Source organism: Micromys minutus (genome assembly GCF_963924665.1).
Source record: "Micromys minutus genome assembly, chromosome: 8".
Lineage (NCBI taxonomy): Eukaryota > Metazoa > Chordata > Mammalia > Rodentia > Muridae > Micromys > Micromys minutus.
This window is the reverse complement of record NC_137977.1, coordinates 72430542-72452312: the sequence shown is the minus strand read 5'-3', so window position 1 is coordinate 72452312 and position 21771 is coordinate 72430542. Positions and strand designations below refer to the sequence as shown.

General features: G+C 36.3%; 1 protein-coding gene across 1 annotated transcript in view; it reads right to left on the bottom strand.

The window, feature by feature from the left end:
- RTTN (rotatin) overlaps positions 1–21771 on the bottom strand; it is a gene marked incomplete at its 5' end in the record, with an annotated part of 151621 nt that overhangs the window by 37038 nt on the left and 92812 nt on the right. Inside the window, 6 exons of the mRNA XM_080919983.1 lie at positions 1327–1480; positions 3374–3464; positions 4959–5151; positions 13187–13277; positions 19644–19735; positions 21238–21430. Of these exons, the coding sequence (XP_080776109.1) occupies positions 1327–1480; positions 3374–3464; positions 4959–5151; positions 13187–13277; positions 19644–19735; positions 21238–21430 (814 nt within the window). The remainder of the gene's footprint in view (positions 1–1326; positions 1481–3373; positions 3465–4958; positions 5152–13186; positions 13278–19643; positions 19736–21237; positions 21431–21771) is intronic.

Genomic DNA, 21771 nt, shown 5'->3' with positions numbered 1-21771 from the left:
AACAATAACCCTAAGGGTGCAGGAGAGGCACCCATACCTTAGTGGTAACCAATCACTCTCTAATGGATTTCCTCCACAAGAAAAACATGATGCCTAGTACTTGTAACTCTAGCCAACCACCCTCATTATTAATCTCACATATTTCTCCCATGTATTACACTTGACCCAGTTTCCCTTCCCTCCTATTTTCCCATTCCCTCCGCACCACCTCGAGTCTCCTTCAGATCTATTTCTCCTCTGTTTCCCTTCAGAAAAGAACAGGCTTCCCAGGGATATCACCTAAACATGGCATAATTCGTTCCAGTAAGACTAGGCACATACCCTTATATCAAGACTGGATGAGGTAACCCACTAGGAGAAAAAAGGGTCCCCAAATCAGGTAAAAGAGTCAGAGGCAGTTCCTGCTACTACCATGAGGAGTTGCATAAGAAAACCAAGCTACACACCCATAACAAATATGTAGACCTAGGTCAGACCTATACAGGCTTCCTGATTGTAGTTTCAGTCTCTGTGAGTCCTTATGAGCCCTGGTTAGTTAATTCTGTGGGTCAGGTTCTTGTTGTGGCCTTGACCCCTCTGGGTCCTACAATACCTAATGTTTTGCTGTGGGTCTCTACATCTGCTCCTATCAGTTGCTAGATAAATCCTTCCTGCTGAGGATTATGCTAGGTTCTGTGGTCGACTAGTAGAACAGAATGATTAGAAATCATTTCTTGATTTTTTTTTTTAAGTCAACCCTGTTTGAATCTATCTTAGATCTCTGGACTATCCAGCCTCTGTCTCCTGGACTTCCAGAGAGTGTCTGGCATGAGCTTCCTTGGTGCCATGGAACTCAAGCTGAACCATCCATTGGATGGCTACTCCCACAAGTTCTGTTCTACCTTCACCCCAGCACATCAGAAAAATTGTAGATTGAAGAGTTTGCTGTTCGTTTGGTGTCCCAATCCCTCCACTGGAAGGTTTGCCTAGATATAGAAGATGGCTGGCTCAGGCTCAATATCCCCATTAGTAGAAGTCATTTCCACCCTTGTAGATTTCAGGGAGTTTCCATTACACTAGCTGCATCCCTGACCCCCAGATTGCTGCCTAATTCCACTATCTTTTTCCTCCATCCCTGAGAATAGCTCAGTGGTTAAGAAAACTGACTGTTCTTCCCAAAGGCCTGGGTTCAATTACCAGTAACTACATGGTAGCTAACAACCATCTGCTACTCCTTAATAAGAGGGCTCATTAACCTTCTTGGGCACTAGGCATGCATGTGGTGTTGATATACATGTAGACAAAAGACACACATAGATAAATGAATTGTAATTTAAACAAACTTACCCAATACATCTTTGGTACAGACAATGAGAACTCGGATTATATTAGTGATAAGAGGTTTTAAGAGCTCATCTTGTGTCACAAGTTTAGGATCTACCAACAGACAGGACTTCAAAAACTGGAACAAAGAGGATAAGTACTCCAAATAAAAGGAAGCCTGTTTGCAAGAAGAGATAAAATATGGTAACTAGATTCCATGAGACACCTATCTCAGTAGCATCATCAGGTTTTACTTTCCCATGTGTTATATAAAATCATTTCTTTATAAAATATATCCAGTAAGGTACTTAAAAAGTACTCATCATAAATTATGTGCTATAAACTTAATATGCAACAGGCAATACATTGTTTCCAATGTTATAAGTATATCAATAATGGTCACATTAGCACTATCAAGTATACCACAAGTAAACAACACAGTATTTTCAGCCCTGGTTCTATATTTCATTAAAAAAAAAGTTTTTATTTCTTTAAAGTAGGTAACTTGTGAAACCAATATCCCAGAAGCAGCACAGAGGTTATTTAAAGCCAAAATAAACCAGTTTGCAAAGAAAAATCTGATTATAAAAATAATCCTCAAAGTGCAAAAGTATGGAGAAAAATACACCAAGCCTAATAACCTGGGTATTGTTATCAATAAAATATATTTTTGCTTTTGGATATTCGTCAGTATAAAAATAATATTCTGTACGTATAGTAGAATTCTTCACTAAAGTCATCTGACCCTGGGCTTTTTTTGGTTGGGAAAATTTTTAATGACTTCTTTTATTTCCTTAGGGGACATGGGTCTGTTCAGATAGTTTATCTACTCTTGACTTAACTTTGTGGTATCGGTCTACAAAACCATCCATTTCATCTAGATTTTCCAGTTTTGTTGAGTATAAGCTTTTGTAGTAGGGTCTGACTTTTTTTTATTTCCTCAGTTTCTGTCATTATGTCTCCCCTTTTCTGATTTTGTTGATTTGCATATTATCTCTGGGCCCTTTAGTTTTTTGCCTGGGAGTTTGTCTATCTTGTTGATTTTCTCAAAGAAACAGTTTTTGGTTTTGTTGATTCTTTGTATCATTCTCTTTGTTTCTAGTTGGCTGATTTTAGTGTGAGTTTGACTATTTCTTACTGTCTACTCCTCTTTGGTGTGTTTGCTTCTTTTTGTTCTAGAGTTCTCACATGTGCTATTAAGTTGCTAGTGTAGGATCTCTCCAATTTCTTTACCAGGGCACTTAGTAATATGAATTTTCCTCTTAGAACTGCTTTCACTGTGTCCTAGAAGTTTAGGTATGCCAATTCCAGGAAGTCTTTAATTTCATTCTTTCTCTCTTCCTTGACCAAGTTATCACTGAGTAAAGAGTTGTTCAGTTTCCATGGGCATGTGGGTTTTTTGTTGTTATTGTTGTTGTTGTTGTAGTCTAGCCTTAGTCTGTGGTGATCTGATAGGATGCATGGGATTATTTGAATCTTCATATATCAGCTAAGGCTTGTTTTGTGACCAATTATATAGCCAATTTTGGAGATGGCACCATGAGATGTTGAGAAGGTATATTCTTTTGTAAAATCTTCGTACCCTTTTCATTTTCTACTTTATTAAAGCTATATAAAGTTTAATCTCTGGATACTAGAAATATTATTATAAATAAACCAGCCTACTCTACAGAGTGAGTTCCAGTTCTACACTGAGAAATCCTGTTTAGAAAAAGAAAAGAAAAATAAAAAGACAAAAAACATGATAGTCTAACAACTTCAACCTAGTTAAAAATAAAAGATATACTAGAGACATCCTAAAATCATAGTAGTAAGTGGGTATGACAGTATCCCTTTATAAAGTAGTGCTTCAAGAAATTAAACATTTATAGGTGATTAATGATGGAGTTAGGGAAAGTACCCACTATTCTTTTATCCAATCCCAGTATCTCTTATACTAATTTTAAGTAACCTAGTTCAAAAGGCACAAAACACTACATAAACACTGGGAGATTTAAATCTTTTTCTTGTGGGTGGATCTCCTTAGCAGAATTCCCCTGACACACGTGAGAGGCAGATCAAAGATGCTTACCTGAGCCTGGGTATGTTCAACAGCAGATGATAAAGGCAGCAGGGTCTTGAGTTCCTGGATGCACATTTCTATGAGAGAGGCATCCACAGTGCTGTCAAGGATAAAAGACACCCCATAGATGGTTATTATACTTCTTATTAAGGGCAAAACACCACAAGGTGAAGTTTCCATATAACCCTGAATATAATAGAAAGAAAGAACTTTTCTAAGTAAAGAAACTATTTAAGGTTTCCCAGAGTACTTCAGAAAACAGGAACATTTTGTTAGGTAAGTGTGAAAAAAAAAATTCTAAAGAGTGGAATTGTCATAGTTAGCATCAGCTGTTAATTTGACATACCTGAACAGAAGAAACTACAATTCAGAAATAACCTCCATCACACTGTCCTGGGGGTAGTTCTGTGGAGCATGCTCTTAATTGCTAATTGACCTGAGTGGGCCTAGCCCCAAGTGGAAGGTACTAACCCTGGACCAGTGGATCTAGATGGAGTATGGGAGCTAAACAAGCTACAGGAAGCAAGCCAATAAGCAGCACTCCTCTATGGTCTCTGCTTCAACTCCTAGCCTGAACTTCTCTCGATGATGATGGAAACCCTTAAGTCAATCAAATAAGCCCTTTCCTCCTCTAAGTTTCGTTTGGTTAGTATTTAACACAGCAACAGAAAACTTAGGACAGAAATGTAGGATTGTGTTTTTTTGGGTTTTTTTTTTTTTGTTGTTGTTTTTTGTTTTGTTTTTTTTTTTTTTGTTTTGTTTTTTTTGGCGCAGGAGGGGGGGTTGTTTTGTTTTGTTTTCAGTTCTATCTTCACATCCCAGAAGAAAGAGAAGATAGTATAACTTAGCAAAAATAAAAAAAATATTTCAGACAGCACTGTTCAAAAGTAAGAGGAGAGAATGCCAGAGAAATAGACTTGTACATATGATTAAAAGAAGGTGGACATGCTGAGAGAGTAGCTAGTGTCAGGAAGAAAATAGCCTTCCTCACACTCACCCCTTTTTGTTGGGGTCAGCAATACCCTGTACAGGACAAAGCAACACCAGGCAAGGAATAACTTGTAACCTTAGATGAGCCTTAGTACAACCGCTAAGGCTTTGCTGCTATGTAAAAACCATCATCAGAGGCTCATTAATATTAGGAAAATGAAAAAGAATAAAAGAATCAAGTCATTGTTTCCTTAAATTCTACCAGAATATTTCTGATGAGTTTGGTCTCCCATAACAAAATTCATACAAATGAAATTCAACCATGATTTTCAGTTTGGGAACATTATTCTGATGTGACTCCTAGAGAGAGGAATGCTCAAACTCCTTCATGTCCATCATTTAGAATAAACAAGTGAAATATATTGCATTCCTTGACTTTGCTAGAAGTCATAAGGTTCAGAACCATTCCAACTTTTAAAACTAAAAAGAAAAAAAAATCTTTCTGGGTTTAACAATCAAGCTAAGAAACTGATTCATGTATATTAATATAACAGAGGGAAGAAATAACAAAAGCCAAAGCCTGGAACTTAAAGAGTGTAATGACAGTACAATGTCAGACACACACACCTGTGTTTATCATCACCTCTCTGCCCTTATCTCTTACCTACAGAGGAGTTCTATGAGATGAGTTTGTTGAAAAGCATTTTCAGCATCTCTTGGAGTAACTGCCAAGAGGTTGTCTAAAAGGCTACAGATTGCAGACATCAGAGATGGAGTAACAAACACATACTGCCTGTTCAGGGAAGCAGACAGCGATGAGTCACGAGGCGGTCTCACAGGTCTGATTTCACGTTGACCTGTTATTAACAAAGAGCATGAAATATTATTCCATCTATCAAGAGGTTATTAACAAAATTTGCAAGTTCTCACAACACAGGAAACCTTCTAAAGATGATGAGGTAGGTGGTTGGTTAATTCTTGTAACTGCATGGCTTACAATTGACCCTTGAGAATAGGGAGATTTATTAATCTTATACTGAACCCCCATCCCTCACGCTGTTTTTTTGTCCCCTGTGAGTGTACATATGCACATACAGAAGCACCCAACATGCAATTCCACATACATACATGCACACATATATATGTTTTGAGGATGGGTAATAAAAGCCAAGGTCAGGACACAATCTTTTATTTTCTTAAAATTCAAAGTAGAATATTTCCAGTTTCCAAATACATGTGGATTGTAAAAAAGCAATAAAAAAGATACTGTTTAATATCTAACTACAGACCTTTTCTAAATTGTCAATTATTCTACAAATATCCTAGAGAGAGAAAAAAAGAATATTTGAAATACCATTTGGTATTTATTTAACATATTTCTGCTTTTTAAATTGGAAACAGTTTTTGGTCTTGCTCTGTCTTTCCTGACCATGGCATTATAAAGAACCCTTCTGAGGTTTCTTCACTATCAGATTCTTAGTGCATCTTATGGGATATGATTTCTATCCCTCTCTCTCATAGGAAATATTAGCTTTAACTATTTAACTAAGGTGGTGCTATGGTTAGAATATGAATGCCCTACACAGGCTAATGTTGTAAAGAACCAAGTTCAACTGAAGGCAGAACTTGCAGAGGTTCTGGAAACTTTAAAAGGTAGGATCTACTCAAGGGAAGCAGGTCACTGGAATAGGGGTAAGGTTCCTGGACATATCCTGTCTATGGTTTCTTCCTGTTTCCCTTTCTCTTCACTGCCTGTCATGATGTGAGCAGCTTCTGTCACTCAGTCTACTTCGATGTGCTGATGGGGTCCTGACTGTGAGCGGAAACCTCTCGACTTCCCTCCATTTACAGTGCTTTTTGGGGGAATTGGCCTGCAATGGGATAAATGTTACCGAGACAGGTTTTGCCTAGTAGGTTCCTCATCTGTAAAACTATATTTTTCTTTTATGCTAAAATGGCTACCAAATGGTAATTCTCCAACACTATTATTTTTTATTTTACTTGACTTTCTAGCAAATAAAAGAACATTTCCTTCTGATCATTTATTTAATATAATCCAAACATTCTTAAATCTGTGTACCAAATTTTTTGTTTGAATTATCCCAGGAATATCTTTTCAATACCAATCCTATAGCTTTCTCATGGGTTCAATTAATCTCTGTTCGTCCAAATTCAAATTATTCCTTCATATATCATGCTTTGACACAAGCATTTGTCCAGAGTTCTGATTGTGTGGAAGAGAGAATGAGATTCAGAAGCAAAGATCTGGGAATTAAGTGTATATATTTCTACTGATGTATGCACGTATGCATATATACTTGGGCAGATACACATGTACCTATGAGTCAACTAAATAAGTCATACTGACATCTCCAATTCAAATCTACCTTTACAGGGTTCATTAATCACCTTTAGTCCTTTAATATTTTACTCACAAAAACAAAAAACAAAAAAAAATCAAACTATTGCATCATCATTGTCTACTTGTTCATTTGCTTAGTCTTATGTATATTTGAAGAAGTTGTAGGACTGCTAGTTGCAAAAGATAAATGAGCATTATTACTTGAACGTGTGCCTGTAGTTTTCTTTGCTTGCCATTAACTCAGATGGTGAAACTCATGAATTACTTACTAGATGAACTTGTTCTTATCCCACAGTACTTCCACATTTTGTCAGTTTAATTTTTTCTTTTTTCCTTTTTGCAGCAGATGAAACATAAACTACAGTTATAAAAGTCTAACTAAGCCAAAAAGCGTATGCAAGATGATGATCACTATGTCAACTGTGGAACCCCTTATACCTTGATCTTGCCCTCATGTAATTCAATTCCTAAAACCTACTCATTCTGATAATTGAGTTTCCTATTTTCTTTTATAATAATGAGGACATGCATGCATTTTACTCCTGCCTCTTTATTATTATTTTATTGCTTTCATGATTGTTTTCTCTGACTGTAGGTCTATGTACTATACATATGCCTAGTACCTGCAGATGCCAGAGAAGGGCCCCAGAACCCATGGAATTACAGATGGTTGTGAGCCACAACAAATCCATGGTCCCTCTAAAAGAGCAACCAGTACTCTTAACACTGAGCCATTTCTCAAAAAACAGAAATCTACAAATATTATATACTGTAAAGTATATATTTTTGGTGCATTGTGTGTATGACATATTATGGTACTGTGCACCATGCTACCAGACAGAAAACCTAGTGAGGTCAAATGGATTCAGTAACCCTGGCAATTCTCACAACTGAAAAGAGTAGGTGTATAAATCTACTCCTTACCAAATTTCTGTCCTGGAACATGTGACCACAACATCCCATGAAAAGGACTGCGACAATCAGTCATGTAGAGACAACACCTGAAGTTCTACATATGCAGTTGAGATGTTAATCTCAGACCAAACCAATAGAAAGCATCTGCTTCTAGATCCCAACACACCTCCAAATGTTTATAAGATCCTATCTACAAGAACAGTGCTTGAGTTATTTCACCAAAGAGAGTTTGAGGGTGCCTGTCTTATTGAGCTGTACCATTCCAGGTAAGGGTTTTCTCTCCTGCAGCTTTCACTACTGGACCTCCACACAGCCCAGCCAGCCAGGTACATGAGCTTGACCACAGTCACTTCCTGTTCAGTGGCCTTGACCTTGGCCTCTAGCTTCTTGCTATGTCTTGTTACCTGCCATCAGCAGAAAAGGCCCTGCAGCCTGCCTTGCTCTGGCTTCTCCTGGAAGGCTGTAACAATTTGGTCATTCTGGCCATACCTGAGTCCTGTGATATCTTTTGTTCTTGCAGGCCAGGCAAAGGATTTCCCTCTGGCTGTACCCTGGTAAAACCAGCAATGTATGTGTGGAAACAGTATACACATGTGGAGGCCAGAGTCTAAACTGTGTGTTCTCCTTTTTATCATTTTCCATTTTATGTTGGTTAAGTCAGTCAATAAAGTCCCTCCCTCTCCTCCTCCCTCCCTCTCTGAATCTCACCGATGCAACTAAACTGACTGCTCAATGAAGCTGTTATCTGCCTGTTTCTGTCCTCTGCACTGGCATGAACAGCATGTGTCACAACAACCAACGTTCCACACGGTTGCTAGGACTACAGAGCAAGCACTTCACCACTGAACCTAACCATCCCTAACCCAGCTGGATGCTTTCTTTACTTATTGATATTTTGGGGGAAATTCTGATGTACCAATTTGAAGATACCCTATTGATTTTTCAATAGCTGAATAGTTCATTATGTAGATATTTATTTGAAAGCATTCTCCTGTTTATGGGAATCTGGGTATTTGATATATTTCCTAATTGCGGACAATATTTCATTAAATAATCATGTGCATATGTACTTTCATGCTTTTAGAGATGAGTTATGTGAAAATTGCTATCTGTAAGATAAATGCATTTATAGATTCATTAGATATTGCCAAGTTCCCTTCCAAAAATGTTACACTAATTGCATTCCCTCTTACAATTTATAAAAGTGTTGTTTTCCATAGCCTTGCCAAGAGGATGCATTGCCAATGCTTTTTAATAGCTGGCAATCTAATTTAATAGCTAAGAAAGAGGGTCATGGTGTAGCACTAATTTGTAAGCATCTGATAATATGGGTTCCTCCTGCCTTTTGTGCATGTTTGCCTCATGTTATGTTTACTTTTACAGTTATCAGTCCTTTTCCTTCTTAAAAATTAAGAATGTGTTCTATGCTTATACAGCATTTCCTGTAAGCCATGTTGCAAACAGTTATGTTACTTTGTCAAGCAATCTCTTCACTTTATGGTCTTTTCTGCTGCATAAGTTGTTTTTATTGTTAAATTTAAAGTATGTCCTTTTTACTGAATTTTGACTTTGACATGAGATGGTGGGGTTGCAAACTGGTACAATCACTCTGGAAATCAGTATGGCAGGTCCTCAGAAAATTGGACATAGTACTACCCAAAGACCCAGTTATCCCACTTCTAGGCATATACCCCAGAGATGCTTTTGCTTTAACATACAGTAAGGGCACATGCACCACAATGTTCATAGCAGCCCTATTTATAATAGCCAGAAGCTGGAAAGAACCCAGATGTCCTTCAGTAGATGAATGGATACAAAAATTGTGGTATATTTACACAATGGAGTACTACTTACCTATTAGAAACAATGACCTTATGAAAGTCCTAGGAAAATGGATGCATCTAGAGAATATCATCCTGAGTGAGGTAACCCAGTCACAAAAGAGCAGACATAATATGCAGTCACTGATAATTGGATACTAACCCCAGAAAGCTCTGAACACCCCAGAAACAACGCACAGACCATGTGAAGCTCAAAAATAACAAATAGTGAAAGCCTCAGTCCTTCTTAGGAAAAAAAATAAGTGTATAGCACCCTCTCAGAGTGTGGTACACCTAAACCTTAAATCATTAATAATCCAAGAGCTAGGAATATAGCCTTGTAGCAATTTTTGGTATTCAAAGATCATTATGTTTAATCTATATACACCAAGAAAACTCTGACTGTCTCCATGTTACATTTTGTTCTACATGTACTTTATGTTTATGGTAACTAGTGGGATTTCAATGCATGCTATCAAACCTCTAAAAGAAATGCCAAAATGCTTTTAAAAACCTGTACATGTATCTCTCTTCTTTAAATAAAGTTGTAAGAAAAAAAAAAAGACATTAATGAAAAAAAAGAAGTCTTCAATGCAGTTTTACATGCATTCATCCATGGGTCCTTCTAGTGTTCATGTAATTTCACTTCTCACTTTGGAACGCAGATGATCCTGTGTAAGATGTGCTAAGTCAAATGGCTAGCCAGTTTTCACCACTATATCAGAAGACCCACGGCTTATCCAGAGATCTGAGGTGACACTTTAATCATTATGGAAACATTCTCAGTTCTATTTATGTTTTACTGCCAGTAATAAAACAAACTCAATATCATTCCTCAATGTTCTAGCCAAGTAGGACTTGTCTCCTTTTATAGCAGTTTTGTGACTACCTCTATACACTCAATTTTTATTTTGTTTTGTTTTAATTGTGAATACAATTTTCTTACTACAAAGAAATTTGAAGCTATTTTTGACTATATAGTTTATAGTTTAATTTATAGAGATTAACATTTTTCTTAACATCTAGTTATCCTATTTAAAAATAATAGATTTTTAAAATATTTTCTCGCATCTATTTTTGTATGTTTGGAGAATATTAAAGTTAAATTATTAATAATAATTGTGGGTTTTTTTCTGATAATTATTGCATAAGCTGGTGAGATGGCTCAGCAGGTATAGGCTGCTGCCAAACCTAACTTCAATCCCTGTGACTTTTTTACTGTTTAAAGATTTGTAAGCATACAACATAGAGGTTCAATTAAGAAATTTTTTTATAATTAAGCCTTTTTTATTAACTAACATTGTTTACTAGAAACCATGGTAGAATCCTGTTTGTGAAATTATTAGAACAAATATTGTAATGAAAATTCAATGAAGCAAACTTTTTCCTAGGAATAGTGTCTATTCATCAGTATTCACATTTAACTTCTCTTAGGGAAGTATTATTTCTTTCATGTCAGAAATGTAAGCTACTAAGTAAGGCCAACTTATTCTCTAGAATTAAAAGATGAGCTGTAAACTTCAATATAAATACAACTAGAGTTGGTTATGGTCCAAATTAAAAAAGTAAAAACCACTGGATTTATAAAAATGCACTGTGGGGTAGAGAGGATTGTAATGAAGATCCCTGTGTGGGTGTAGCATGAACATGGCCCCAGGTTCAGTCCTCACCTGCAGGAAAATGAATAAAAATATATTGCAGGTTGCTTATGTGAATTTCTAGTAACAAAACACCCACAGATTTTGTTTCAGATCCTTACAGAATCCATGTCAACCACAATCCCCTCATTTCCACGTTACGGGTTGAAAGAGGGCTAGAAAGTGGAGTGACAGGCAGTGCTTATTTACTGAAATACTAAATGGTGCTTAACTAATAAGGAGCCATGTGGTGATCAGATTTTTTTATTATTGTTTCACATACAATCCAGCCATTGCCCCTCCTCCCAGTCTCTTTTCCCACAGTTCCTCAGCCCATTCCTCCTCCTTGGTCTCTTAAGAGGATGCTCCTTCTACACCAGACATCCCTCCAGGCTGGGGCCTCAAGTCTCTTAAGGGTTAGTTGCATCTTCTCCCACTGAGGCCAGACCAGGGAGTCCTCCTTATATATGTGTCAGGGGCCTCTGATCAGCTCCTTTATGCTGCCTGGTTGGTGGCTCAGTGTTTGGGTGCTCCTGGGGGTCCGTGTAAACAGATCTTTGTTTCTAAACAACTTTCCTAAAGAATAAACTATCTATTTAAATTATTTTTAAAGTATGTAAATGTGGGCAGGTCCCCTGAAGCTGGGACTGCAGCTATCAATGAGCAGCTCAGCGTGGAGTTTAGACTAACTTGGTCCCCCTGCAAGAGTAGCAGCACTCTTATCTGCTGAGCCACCTCTCTAGCCTCTCAGACATTTTGATACCCAAATTCTCATTTAGTACCTCAACAACATTTATTTTGTCAATTTCTGATTATTTAGTCTAGATTATTCTACCAAGTCTGTGATTTGTCCTCCAGACTTTAACTTTATATAAATTGTCTTGAACTGTTTCTCTTTTTCATTCACCCTTCCATATTCACCTATCCTTACATCTTTTATTAAAGCAGAATATCTTCCTAAAAGAAAATAACTTGAGCAAGCTCAGGAGATGGAGCAGTGTGTAACAGCCTTGCCATGGGAGCACGGAGACTGGAGTTCAGATGCTTATCACCCATGGGTATGGCAACAAACATCTGCAATTCTCCTCCTGGGAGGTCAGAAACAGGTAGATCACTGGCCAGCCAATAGGTCCAGTGTCAGTAGGAAAACTTGTCTCAAAAACAGGATGGAGAGGGGAGTTGGGCACATAATTGCAGCCCATCCTTGGAGCAAATGGCAACTATTAGCTGCTGAAAGAGAAGCAGTTTTCTCTAAGATTGTAGCTAAGCTTGCTCAGTGAAGAAAACAAAGGGAAAAAAAATGTTTGGACAGCACACTTCATCTTTTAAAGTCCCATGGGGGTAAATGCCTTTAATCCCAGTATTTGAGAGGCAGAGGTAAGCAGAAAGACCTGTATGAATTCAAGAGAAGCCCAGTTTACAAAGGAAGCTGAAGATAGCCAGGGTTGTACAGTGAGACCCTATCTCAACAATATAAAGGAACACAATGTTTAGGGCATAAGAAATAGGGGGTGGATCTGGAAAGAGTTGAGAGAATGGGGTAAATGTACTCAAAACAAATATAAAACTCAAAATTCTCAAAGAAGTAATAAAACATTGGCACTATGGGGAATTCAGAGAAGCACTCTGTACAGAGTACTCCCTGAATGCAAGAGGGAGGAGGGAAGGGGGGAAGGAGAGTGGGACAGAGGGAGAGAGAGACAATGACACGGGGAGGGGGTAATAAAAGATGCTCAAACACTTTAATCCACAAGCTCAAGCAGACATGGTACAAGGGGCGCATGTAGCATGTATAGGACACACAAGAGAACAACACCTATCCATGTTAAGAGGATTTACAAGTTTTCTATAAAACATTCATGAGAAAGGAAATTCTAGTCATACTGGTTTTATCCAGAAGTAATGATGGAATACAAGTTCCAAAGATCTTTGGAAATCTTAGGTTTACAATTTTTGTGCTTCTAAAATATTAAAGGGAAGATGATTGGGAAAGACTTGTAATGTCAACCTCTGGGCTACACACACATACACACAGAAACAAAGGAAGGAAGGGAAGGAGGGAGGGAGCAAGTGAGGGAGGGAAGAGAAAGAGAGACAGAGACAGGGAAAAGAGAAACTAAAAAAATAAATGAAAACCTTCATACGAAAAGAAGAATACCTTGTGCCACAAACTGGTCAAGGGCAGTTTCAGGAAGAAGTGTTGATGGCAGCAGGGGCTGGATCTCAGCACTGACCTCCGAGGACGCCACCTGTGAACAAGGTAGGTTCTCATTAATGTTGTACCATGGAAAAATGAAACAAACAGCAGGTATGCAAAATATTCTTAAGAAAGCAGGTTTTAAATAAATTTTGCCAGCTAACATAACTATAAAATACTTTAAATCTTGGTTTATAGCTAGTTTTCCCAAACATACATTTTTCTCTCTCCTCTTATAGGAACTGTTACATTGTCCAAAAATCAGTAACTCAAAAGGACCAGGTTTTGATTTGAAGCCCAATTAGGATTTAAGTTTCTGATATAAGCTGAAGGGACTCTGGCTAGCTCAAGGATGGCAAGCGTGGCTCTGGAAGCACTTGTTTTCTCTCCCATTCCCTTGCCTTGCTATAAACCACTAGATTACATTCCTAAACTAGCACCAAATCTATTCCCTTGTTTGGCCACTTCCCACTCCTAAGGCTGGCTACCAAGGACCAGCTATTAAAGTATTGAAATCCAGCAATCAAATGCTACAGTTTTCTCACCTAAATAACATGCTCAATTAAAACCAAGCACCTCATCTTAAGGAGGCAGTCCTTTGTCAACTGGAACAAATATCCCTAGCCCCGTCTCCCCTGCTTCCTTCCCTTTCCTCATTCTCTATCTCCTGTTTTCATCTCTTATTCCCTGACTCCTATCTCTGGGAAAAATACATGTCGTTTGTGCTCAGAACTTGACCTGGGGGTCATGAGGGTCTGAGGCCACTACTTTCCTTTCACAAGCAACTTACAGCTCTTACTGCCCAAATCATGAAATGTTTAAGATACATACTCATTCATGTAAAATGTATTGGTTTTGAGATTTTGACATTTACTTTAGCTATATTTGTTAGATATATGAGAGTTCTGGCACCATGTATGTATGTTTACCAGCTATGTGCCTAGTGTACACAAACGAAAAAAGGTGACCCTGAAACTGAAGTAAACTGAACCTCAATCCTTTGCAAAGTCAACAAGCACTATTAACTTCTCAGCTAACTCTCCAGCCCCTATTTTCTTTTAGTTACAATAAAACAGTTTGCTTTTGATGTTTCAAATTGTATAATTAAGTTTTAATAATGCCTATTATAATCAGTGTAACTGTTGGAGAAATGGATAACTCAGAATTTACAAGCACTTGCTGTTCTTCCAGAGGACCCAGGTCCAAGCTCCAGCACCCACATGGCTGCTCACAACCATCTGTATCACAACCATTCCCAGGAGACCTGATGTTCTAATCTAGCATCTGCAGATACCAGACATACATGTGGTGAACAAAGTATACACGAACAAAAAACAAACAAAAATAAATCCCTACTCACAAAATAAAATGGGAAAAAGCTTGCAGATCTAGATTTAAAAAAAAAAATCAGTCAAGTATTAAAAGATTTTTCTTTATTTTGCCTTATGTTAAAAAAAAAGAAACCTGTCAAAATGCTGACGCTGTGTTTCAAAATAAAACATTTTTTTAAAAACATCAAACATAATAGAATTGCTGTAGAAACCAAACACAAATTCACCTAGAGGTTTGTAGATGAGGCTGTAACCCTCTAAAATTGAATGAACTCAGGCTATTGTGTTTGGCACTTCTTATGTGAAAAATACCCTCCTTGGAAAGGTAAGATATTTCTTTCTGTGTGAAAAGGCACAAAGAATCCACACCTGGAAGGCCCTGTGTCCGTGTGTGCATATGATATGGGGCATCAACAGAAGTGATAAACTAGCATTATTGCTGACAGGATGCTACAAGGTCACATCTGTGCACTAGCTGTACTTACACCTGGTACCTTTGACTTAAAGTGATAAAATGAAAGCCAGTATTAAGATTATTTTCATTTGTAGTTTCTGATAGTAAAGAGAATATGAACTTGAAGAAATTCATAGCAATTAAATCTATATATTCTTAATCACCATTTCAACAGAAGACATTAACTTCCACCTTCAGTAAATATAATGGTTCTAATACTAGTAAGCAAGAAAATTGTAAAGTCAAAAACAGAGTTTAATAAAATTCATCTGAAAGAATGTTTCATCTCAACAAATCATTCACAGACAAGCTCTAAATCTCTTCTCTTGTATTAAATTCAGATAATAGGAAAATAGTCTAACACTTGCTTATTTAAAAATGTACTTGTCCAGATGACATTTGGGAGGCATTTAAAAAAGCTTCATGTCAAAGTAATCACAATGATTTTTTTATGAATCTAGAAAAAAGCAATCAAACACCATAACTAATACCAGAACCTAGGAAGCAGCTGAATAATAAATACATCTGTCTCCTATCACAAGCTCCTCCAGCTATTTAAAAAAAAAGAAGAAGAAGAAGAAGTAAAGGGACAAGATTAGGGAAACCCAAGCTTAAAGAAAAATTTGTGGAATCAAAGGGCTTCATTGCATAGTAATATGCCTCAAAAATTCATTATGGATTACCTACATTTCTACTGGTCTTTATAATACATTCTTTTGAATTTAACATAAAAGTATATTCCTTTTTGTAATGAGCAAAACCAAACATGTATTAAACTGAACTGTTCACTCCCATGAAAAAAATTTTAAGACACAAGTAAAAGATATTTAATTATACTTAATGATCAATGCTGATATAAAAATCTGCTCCTTTTAATGGAAGTTCAAATATTAAGTGTTTTGGCATCTAAGTATTTTAGCTTTTGCACAGTGTTGATCTACACAGAAAATGCCTATTCTGGTCCTATTTCGAAAGACAAGGGATTTGCTTGTATTTCTTTCTGGCCCAGGACACTGTTCATAGTATCTGCACTATGAAAACATACAAGCTCAACCCTTACAAAAGACTGGATTTATTAGATGACATTGCTACAGGGGCTCCGACACACACGTTGGATAAGCCCAGAGCAACACTTACTCAGGATCCAAATCCAAGAGGGCCCTAGGCTTAGAAAAGACACAAATGGAAAAGCCAACCAACTAGCAGACCTTATCTTTTCTCAACTCTGTGAGATAAACAAAAACAGACATAAAGATCCAGATTAGTCCTCAAGATTTACATTCCCTCACCTTGCTACTACCCCAGTTTATGACTTTTACACTCTAGATAATGCTAACCAGTTCTGGCCATTAGAGAAAGTATTAGTTGATCTGAGTACAACCTTTGCATAGAGTAGTAATGACTAGTAAATAAATTCTTAAGATTTGTCTCTTTAGGGCAAAGATACATGTCATGTTAGCCATGGTTAAAAAAAACAGACAATTAGAACAATTGCAGAACTCAGAATGAATTAAAAACAAAATTCCAATACTTCAGTTTGAAATTTACCTTCTCCAAAAAGAGAAATGAAATAGTGTAGTAGTGTAGTCATAGTAGTAATAGTAGTAATAACAAGTTGACAGTAGAAGTCCTAATAAAATACTAGCCTTCTGAAAAAATATAAATGATTCGAATAGAGCTATATTTTTAAAGTAATTTTTGGTGAGGATGATATAAATGTCTTAGTAGATAGAATGCAAGAAGAATTGGAAGAGGAGTTGGAAGAGAAGGAAAAGGGTTGCAAATGATATCATCTAGAAAAGATACAGCCATTGTAACCACCAACTGAAGACAGGTAACAGTCAGGCATGGATGAAGGAAGCATTTGCAGGTCTTACCCTTCACTACTCAACTACTTGCTACTGATAGATTTAAGAAGGTGGGAGTAACTGCCTTAAGATTTATGCCTACTGGTTACCCCATAATTAAAGTCACAGCTGGCCCTGGTTAAATGATAAGAGTTATGAAGTAAAACCAAAAGTCATGATTCTGGAAAAGAGACTGGTAGGAAGGAAGAGAGATTGATTAGGATGTGAGGTAGATAAGAAAGGGTAAGGAGTAAGAGAATCAAAAAGCTTTGCATGCATGTATGAAAGTGTTACACAAACCTAATAAAATAATTTATTATTATTAATATTGTTATATAGTGTTAAACTATTCTTGTTTCTGAAACTTAAAAGATTTCAGTAGCACATTTTTGTATCTGGTTTTATTACTAGCATATGTATGAGTGTGGGCATGCATATGCCATGGCACCTATGTGGTGAGAGGACAGCTCTTGAGTGTGGGTTTTCTCCTTCGAGTGTGAGATCCAGGATCAAAGCTCAGGTCATTAAGCTTTCACAGTGAAAGCTGGTATCTCTGAGCTATCCCACCAGCCCACTCTATTATAACTATGAAGAAGTTAAGGACTGTTATGTTCATTCACGAGATCGCTATAATTTAGATATTAAATGTTCCCTTAGGCCCATGCATTGAAGTTGGTCAGTCTGCAGTACTACAGGGAAGGGATAGGAAAACCTTTAGGTGGTAGAGCTTGCTGGAGAACTTTAGACCCCTGGACATATCCTAGAAGAATATATGAGAATCATAGCTCCTTTCTGCGACGTTCCCATTGTCTAAGATGTGATGATATGAACAGAAACCTTGCAAACTAAGAGGCAAAATAAGCCTCTCTTCTTTTTAGGTTGTCTTTTTCCCCAAATATTTTCAACATTAATACAAAACTAATGAGCACAAAAGTATTTGTTCAAATAAGGATCATAATAAATAGATTCTTGGAAAATCTAGTGCTTTAAGCTATAAGGTCCGTATGTTAATAGAAACCAAAAAAACATAAATTTAAATTTTCTTTTTGTATCAAAGTCTCCCTATATGTGATAAATATAAATTAAATAACACAAAATAGCTAACACAAAAATTATTATTTACTTGATGCCTCTAATAAACAAAGAATTAAAGAGTTTAAGGCTGGTCTTATGGACTGAATCTCAAATTTCCTCCCAACGCTCCTTTACTAAAGGCTTTCCCCCAGTGCAGTCCTCCAGAGGTAAGACCTTTGAGAGGTAATTATTTCTCAAGGGCTCTGACTGCATCAATGGATTAACTCACTGAAAGTTTCATAGTTTAGTTAATTATTGGTATGTTGATGATAACTTAAGAGTTATGGTCTTGTTATAGGAAGTATATGGGAATGACTTTGAAGTAAACATTTGATCCCAGTTCCTCCTCTGTAACTACCTTTTGCTCACTGCATACCATGAACATCTCTTCTCCGCCACCACATGTTTCTCTGTATGATGTTCTGCATCACTAAGGACAGGCCTAGAAACAATGAAGCCACATAATCATGTGCCTGAAGCTCTGAAACTGAGTTTCAGTACATCTTTCCTACTTGAGAGAGGTTCATTTTCTCAGTCATTTAGTCACAGAACTGAAGGTTTACTAGTATTGCTGTTCTATAGTCTTCTCAAAACTGGATCACTTGAGAAAATTTACTTTTAAGAATATATTGATATTGTTTCTCTCCAGTAATTTTTCTGTGAACCAACTAATACAATTTATCTTAGCATTTAATTATATCATTTCTCTTGGTGAACTAAAGATATATAGTGTCTTTATAGTTAAGCTTGGAAAGTATGACATCTAGTGGGAACAGAGGAATAATTATCCCATTTTATTATCCCTTTAATTATCACATACAGGTCTAGTGTAGCACTAAATACAACTCCTTTCTTTTGAAATAATAAGGGGAGAAAAGGGAAAAGGACAATATAGGAAGTAAATCTTATTAGTGTCTCTAGTTTACTATCATATACACATATATTTAAACTTCTAAAGACAGAGGTACGAAACCTTTGCTTTCCTAATAAGTTCTATAACAGTTATTAATATAGTATACTTTAAAAATAATGTGTTTTTAATTTAGAAGCGCTTTTGGTATGCTTAAGCAAAACTGAAAATGAGCATCAGTTTCTAGAAGAAGCCACATATGCAAGGGCAAGGACATGTAAGTACAGGCAAAGTTCATGTATCATAGAAAAGTTCTCACACAGGTATTTAGAAATATGTTTGAAATTATCAACACCACATTAGAATGACCTGAATATACACACTTTCTCATTCTGCTTCATCCTTAATCAAACTTTCAGAACAATTAATGACTTGTAATCATATAGAATAGGTTTGCATCAACTACAGATGAAAACATTTTCACATGATTCTGCTCTTGATTCAGTGAGAAGAGGTGGGAAGGGCCTGACAACTCTCAACTGAAAGAACGCAGTAGTTATGACTGTAACCAGGCAATCCTAGCTGAAATTCCAACCCTGCCTCTTACAGTACTATCATAGTTACTTAGCTTTAGAATGACACATTTATGTAGAAAAGCAAAAAGGTGTCCACCACATGTGGATAATTGAACATATCAAACAGAATATTTTAAGTAAATGCCAAGCAGGAGTTTTCTCGGAATACACTTTCAAAAAACCATTATAATCCTAACCTTAACTTTATATCAAACATTTTATCACTACTATGCAAATTCAAATTTATTTAGACTCAAAATGAAGCACTATGTGTTCTTTTCAATTACCATTGTTTCTGAGGTGGAAAGAGAGCTTGGTTCACGATCCTGAGTAGATGTCCCAGAGGGGGCCCTCCAGAACTTGAATGAGTCGTCTAAACCTGAGACAACAGAGAACAGTTAATATGGCATTCCCCCAGCTTCTCTAACAAGCAACAAAATAATACTCCTTAAAGAAAGAACCATAAACTAAAGAATGATGCTTTTCACTGTGCTTGAGAATTACTCAGAGGTTGTTGGTGCAATTCTTCCAGAGCACCCGCCCTAGAGATTCTAACAGCCCATGTCAGAGTGAAACCATGAATGCACACTTCTAACAAACATCCAGAATGTATCAGTACAGATTGGCTCTAGAGCCATGTTAGAAATGACAGTGACTCATAAAATCAAAACACCTGAACAACTCACTTTTATAATAGAGGCAGTTATCTATAAAGTTCAAGAGCGTCATTAAATGCTACTTTCAACTCCCCTAAGAAGGAAATAAAAAATGTGAATATATATTTAAATAATTATAAATAAATTCACATTTAAGTAATTAAAAGTAATGGGATTTCATTTCAGTTTACTCTTTATAATATATGTGTGTATATATATATATTTGCATACAGAAATAAACATTTATTTTAGTTATATACATACACATTCATTAGATAGTAAATAAATTCATATATATGATGGTTTTATATTTTTTATTGAACCTTTTCTGAGTGAGGTTAAGATTTTAAAACATATTTTTGTATTAATTTTAAAATTAAAGCAACTTATACTAAATGGGTATTCATTTTTACAATATCTAAGTGGTATTTATATACTAATATATAAAAATGAGAAAATGGGAATATCTACAAAAGAAGTAAAAAGGTTTCAGCAAGATGTTGATATATTTATGACATATCAAAAATAGATTTTTTTTTTAGATTTTTACCAAATAAGTTAGAAGACTTAGTTACAAAAAAATTTTATTCATATAAAAGGTAGGGGGAAAAAAATCTAAAAAGTGCAAGGATGTCTTAAAAACGTTTAAGATTGTACTACAGAAAAAAGCTATAAACTTTACTGAGGACCATAAAATAACTTATGAAGCATTAAGAAGATGTCAAGCGTGGGCTCCATGAAGAATTTATAACACAGAATAATGTGCAGGCAATGGTTAGAAAAGCAGAAACTGAAAAGAAAATGTGGACAAAACATATGAAACAAGCAATGCATAGGGGAAAAGGACGATAAGAAATAAATCATATCAGGGGTATTCTCTGGGTTGCATGAAGGACTAGAGATCATTTTTTCCCGATAAATCGTATACTATTTCTCAAATGTTCTTTAGTGAGCATGTGCTTTTTTTAATGTCATTGTTTGCATATGTAGAGCGTCTCTCACATGCACACAGGGCTTGTCAGTCTCACTAATCTAACTAGACAGCTTGCTCTGAGGTTACCAGACCTCTGTGTACACCTTGGATGCTGAAGATCCAGTCCTTCTACTTGTGTTTTAACCACTCAATCATCTCCCTGGCTTCTCAAAATTATTTAACAATAGTTTTATTTTTCAATAGTAATAATTATAATAATGATAATAATAATAACAATAAAGGTATACGTACCATTTAAATCACTATATTCTAAAGTTTCAGTAAATGTAAAAAAATTAAAATCAAAAATGTATCTTCCTACGTAGTAACAATGTTTCACCATGTGAGTCAGATGTTCATAGAAATGGCAGTGATATAAAAGGGCCTGGAGGGCAGGTTTTCCTGAAAGTGACAGGCCAGAATCCTCGTCATGGACACAGGGGCCCTGTGGGGAAGACATAGAAAACACTGATTTAGGAACTCATTTCTTAAATAAGAGAAAAAAAAGAAAGAAATCCACTGCATCTCACTATTAGGGCAATGATGCCCCAGGTCCTACTAGTATGTCAGCTTAGAATAGAACAGAAAGTACTTCACTTTACTGCTCTCTGCTTCTTAAATTTAAATGGAAAATTCTAGTTTGTTTGGAAAATCAGTCATGTAAAATGATGATTTGTTGGGGCACACAGGTAAAAGGATATCTTGCTAAAGTGGACACATGAAAGAATGTTTTTCTGAAGCAGACACAGGTAAAAGAGTGTTTTGCTGGAGCAGACATGTGACACA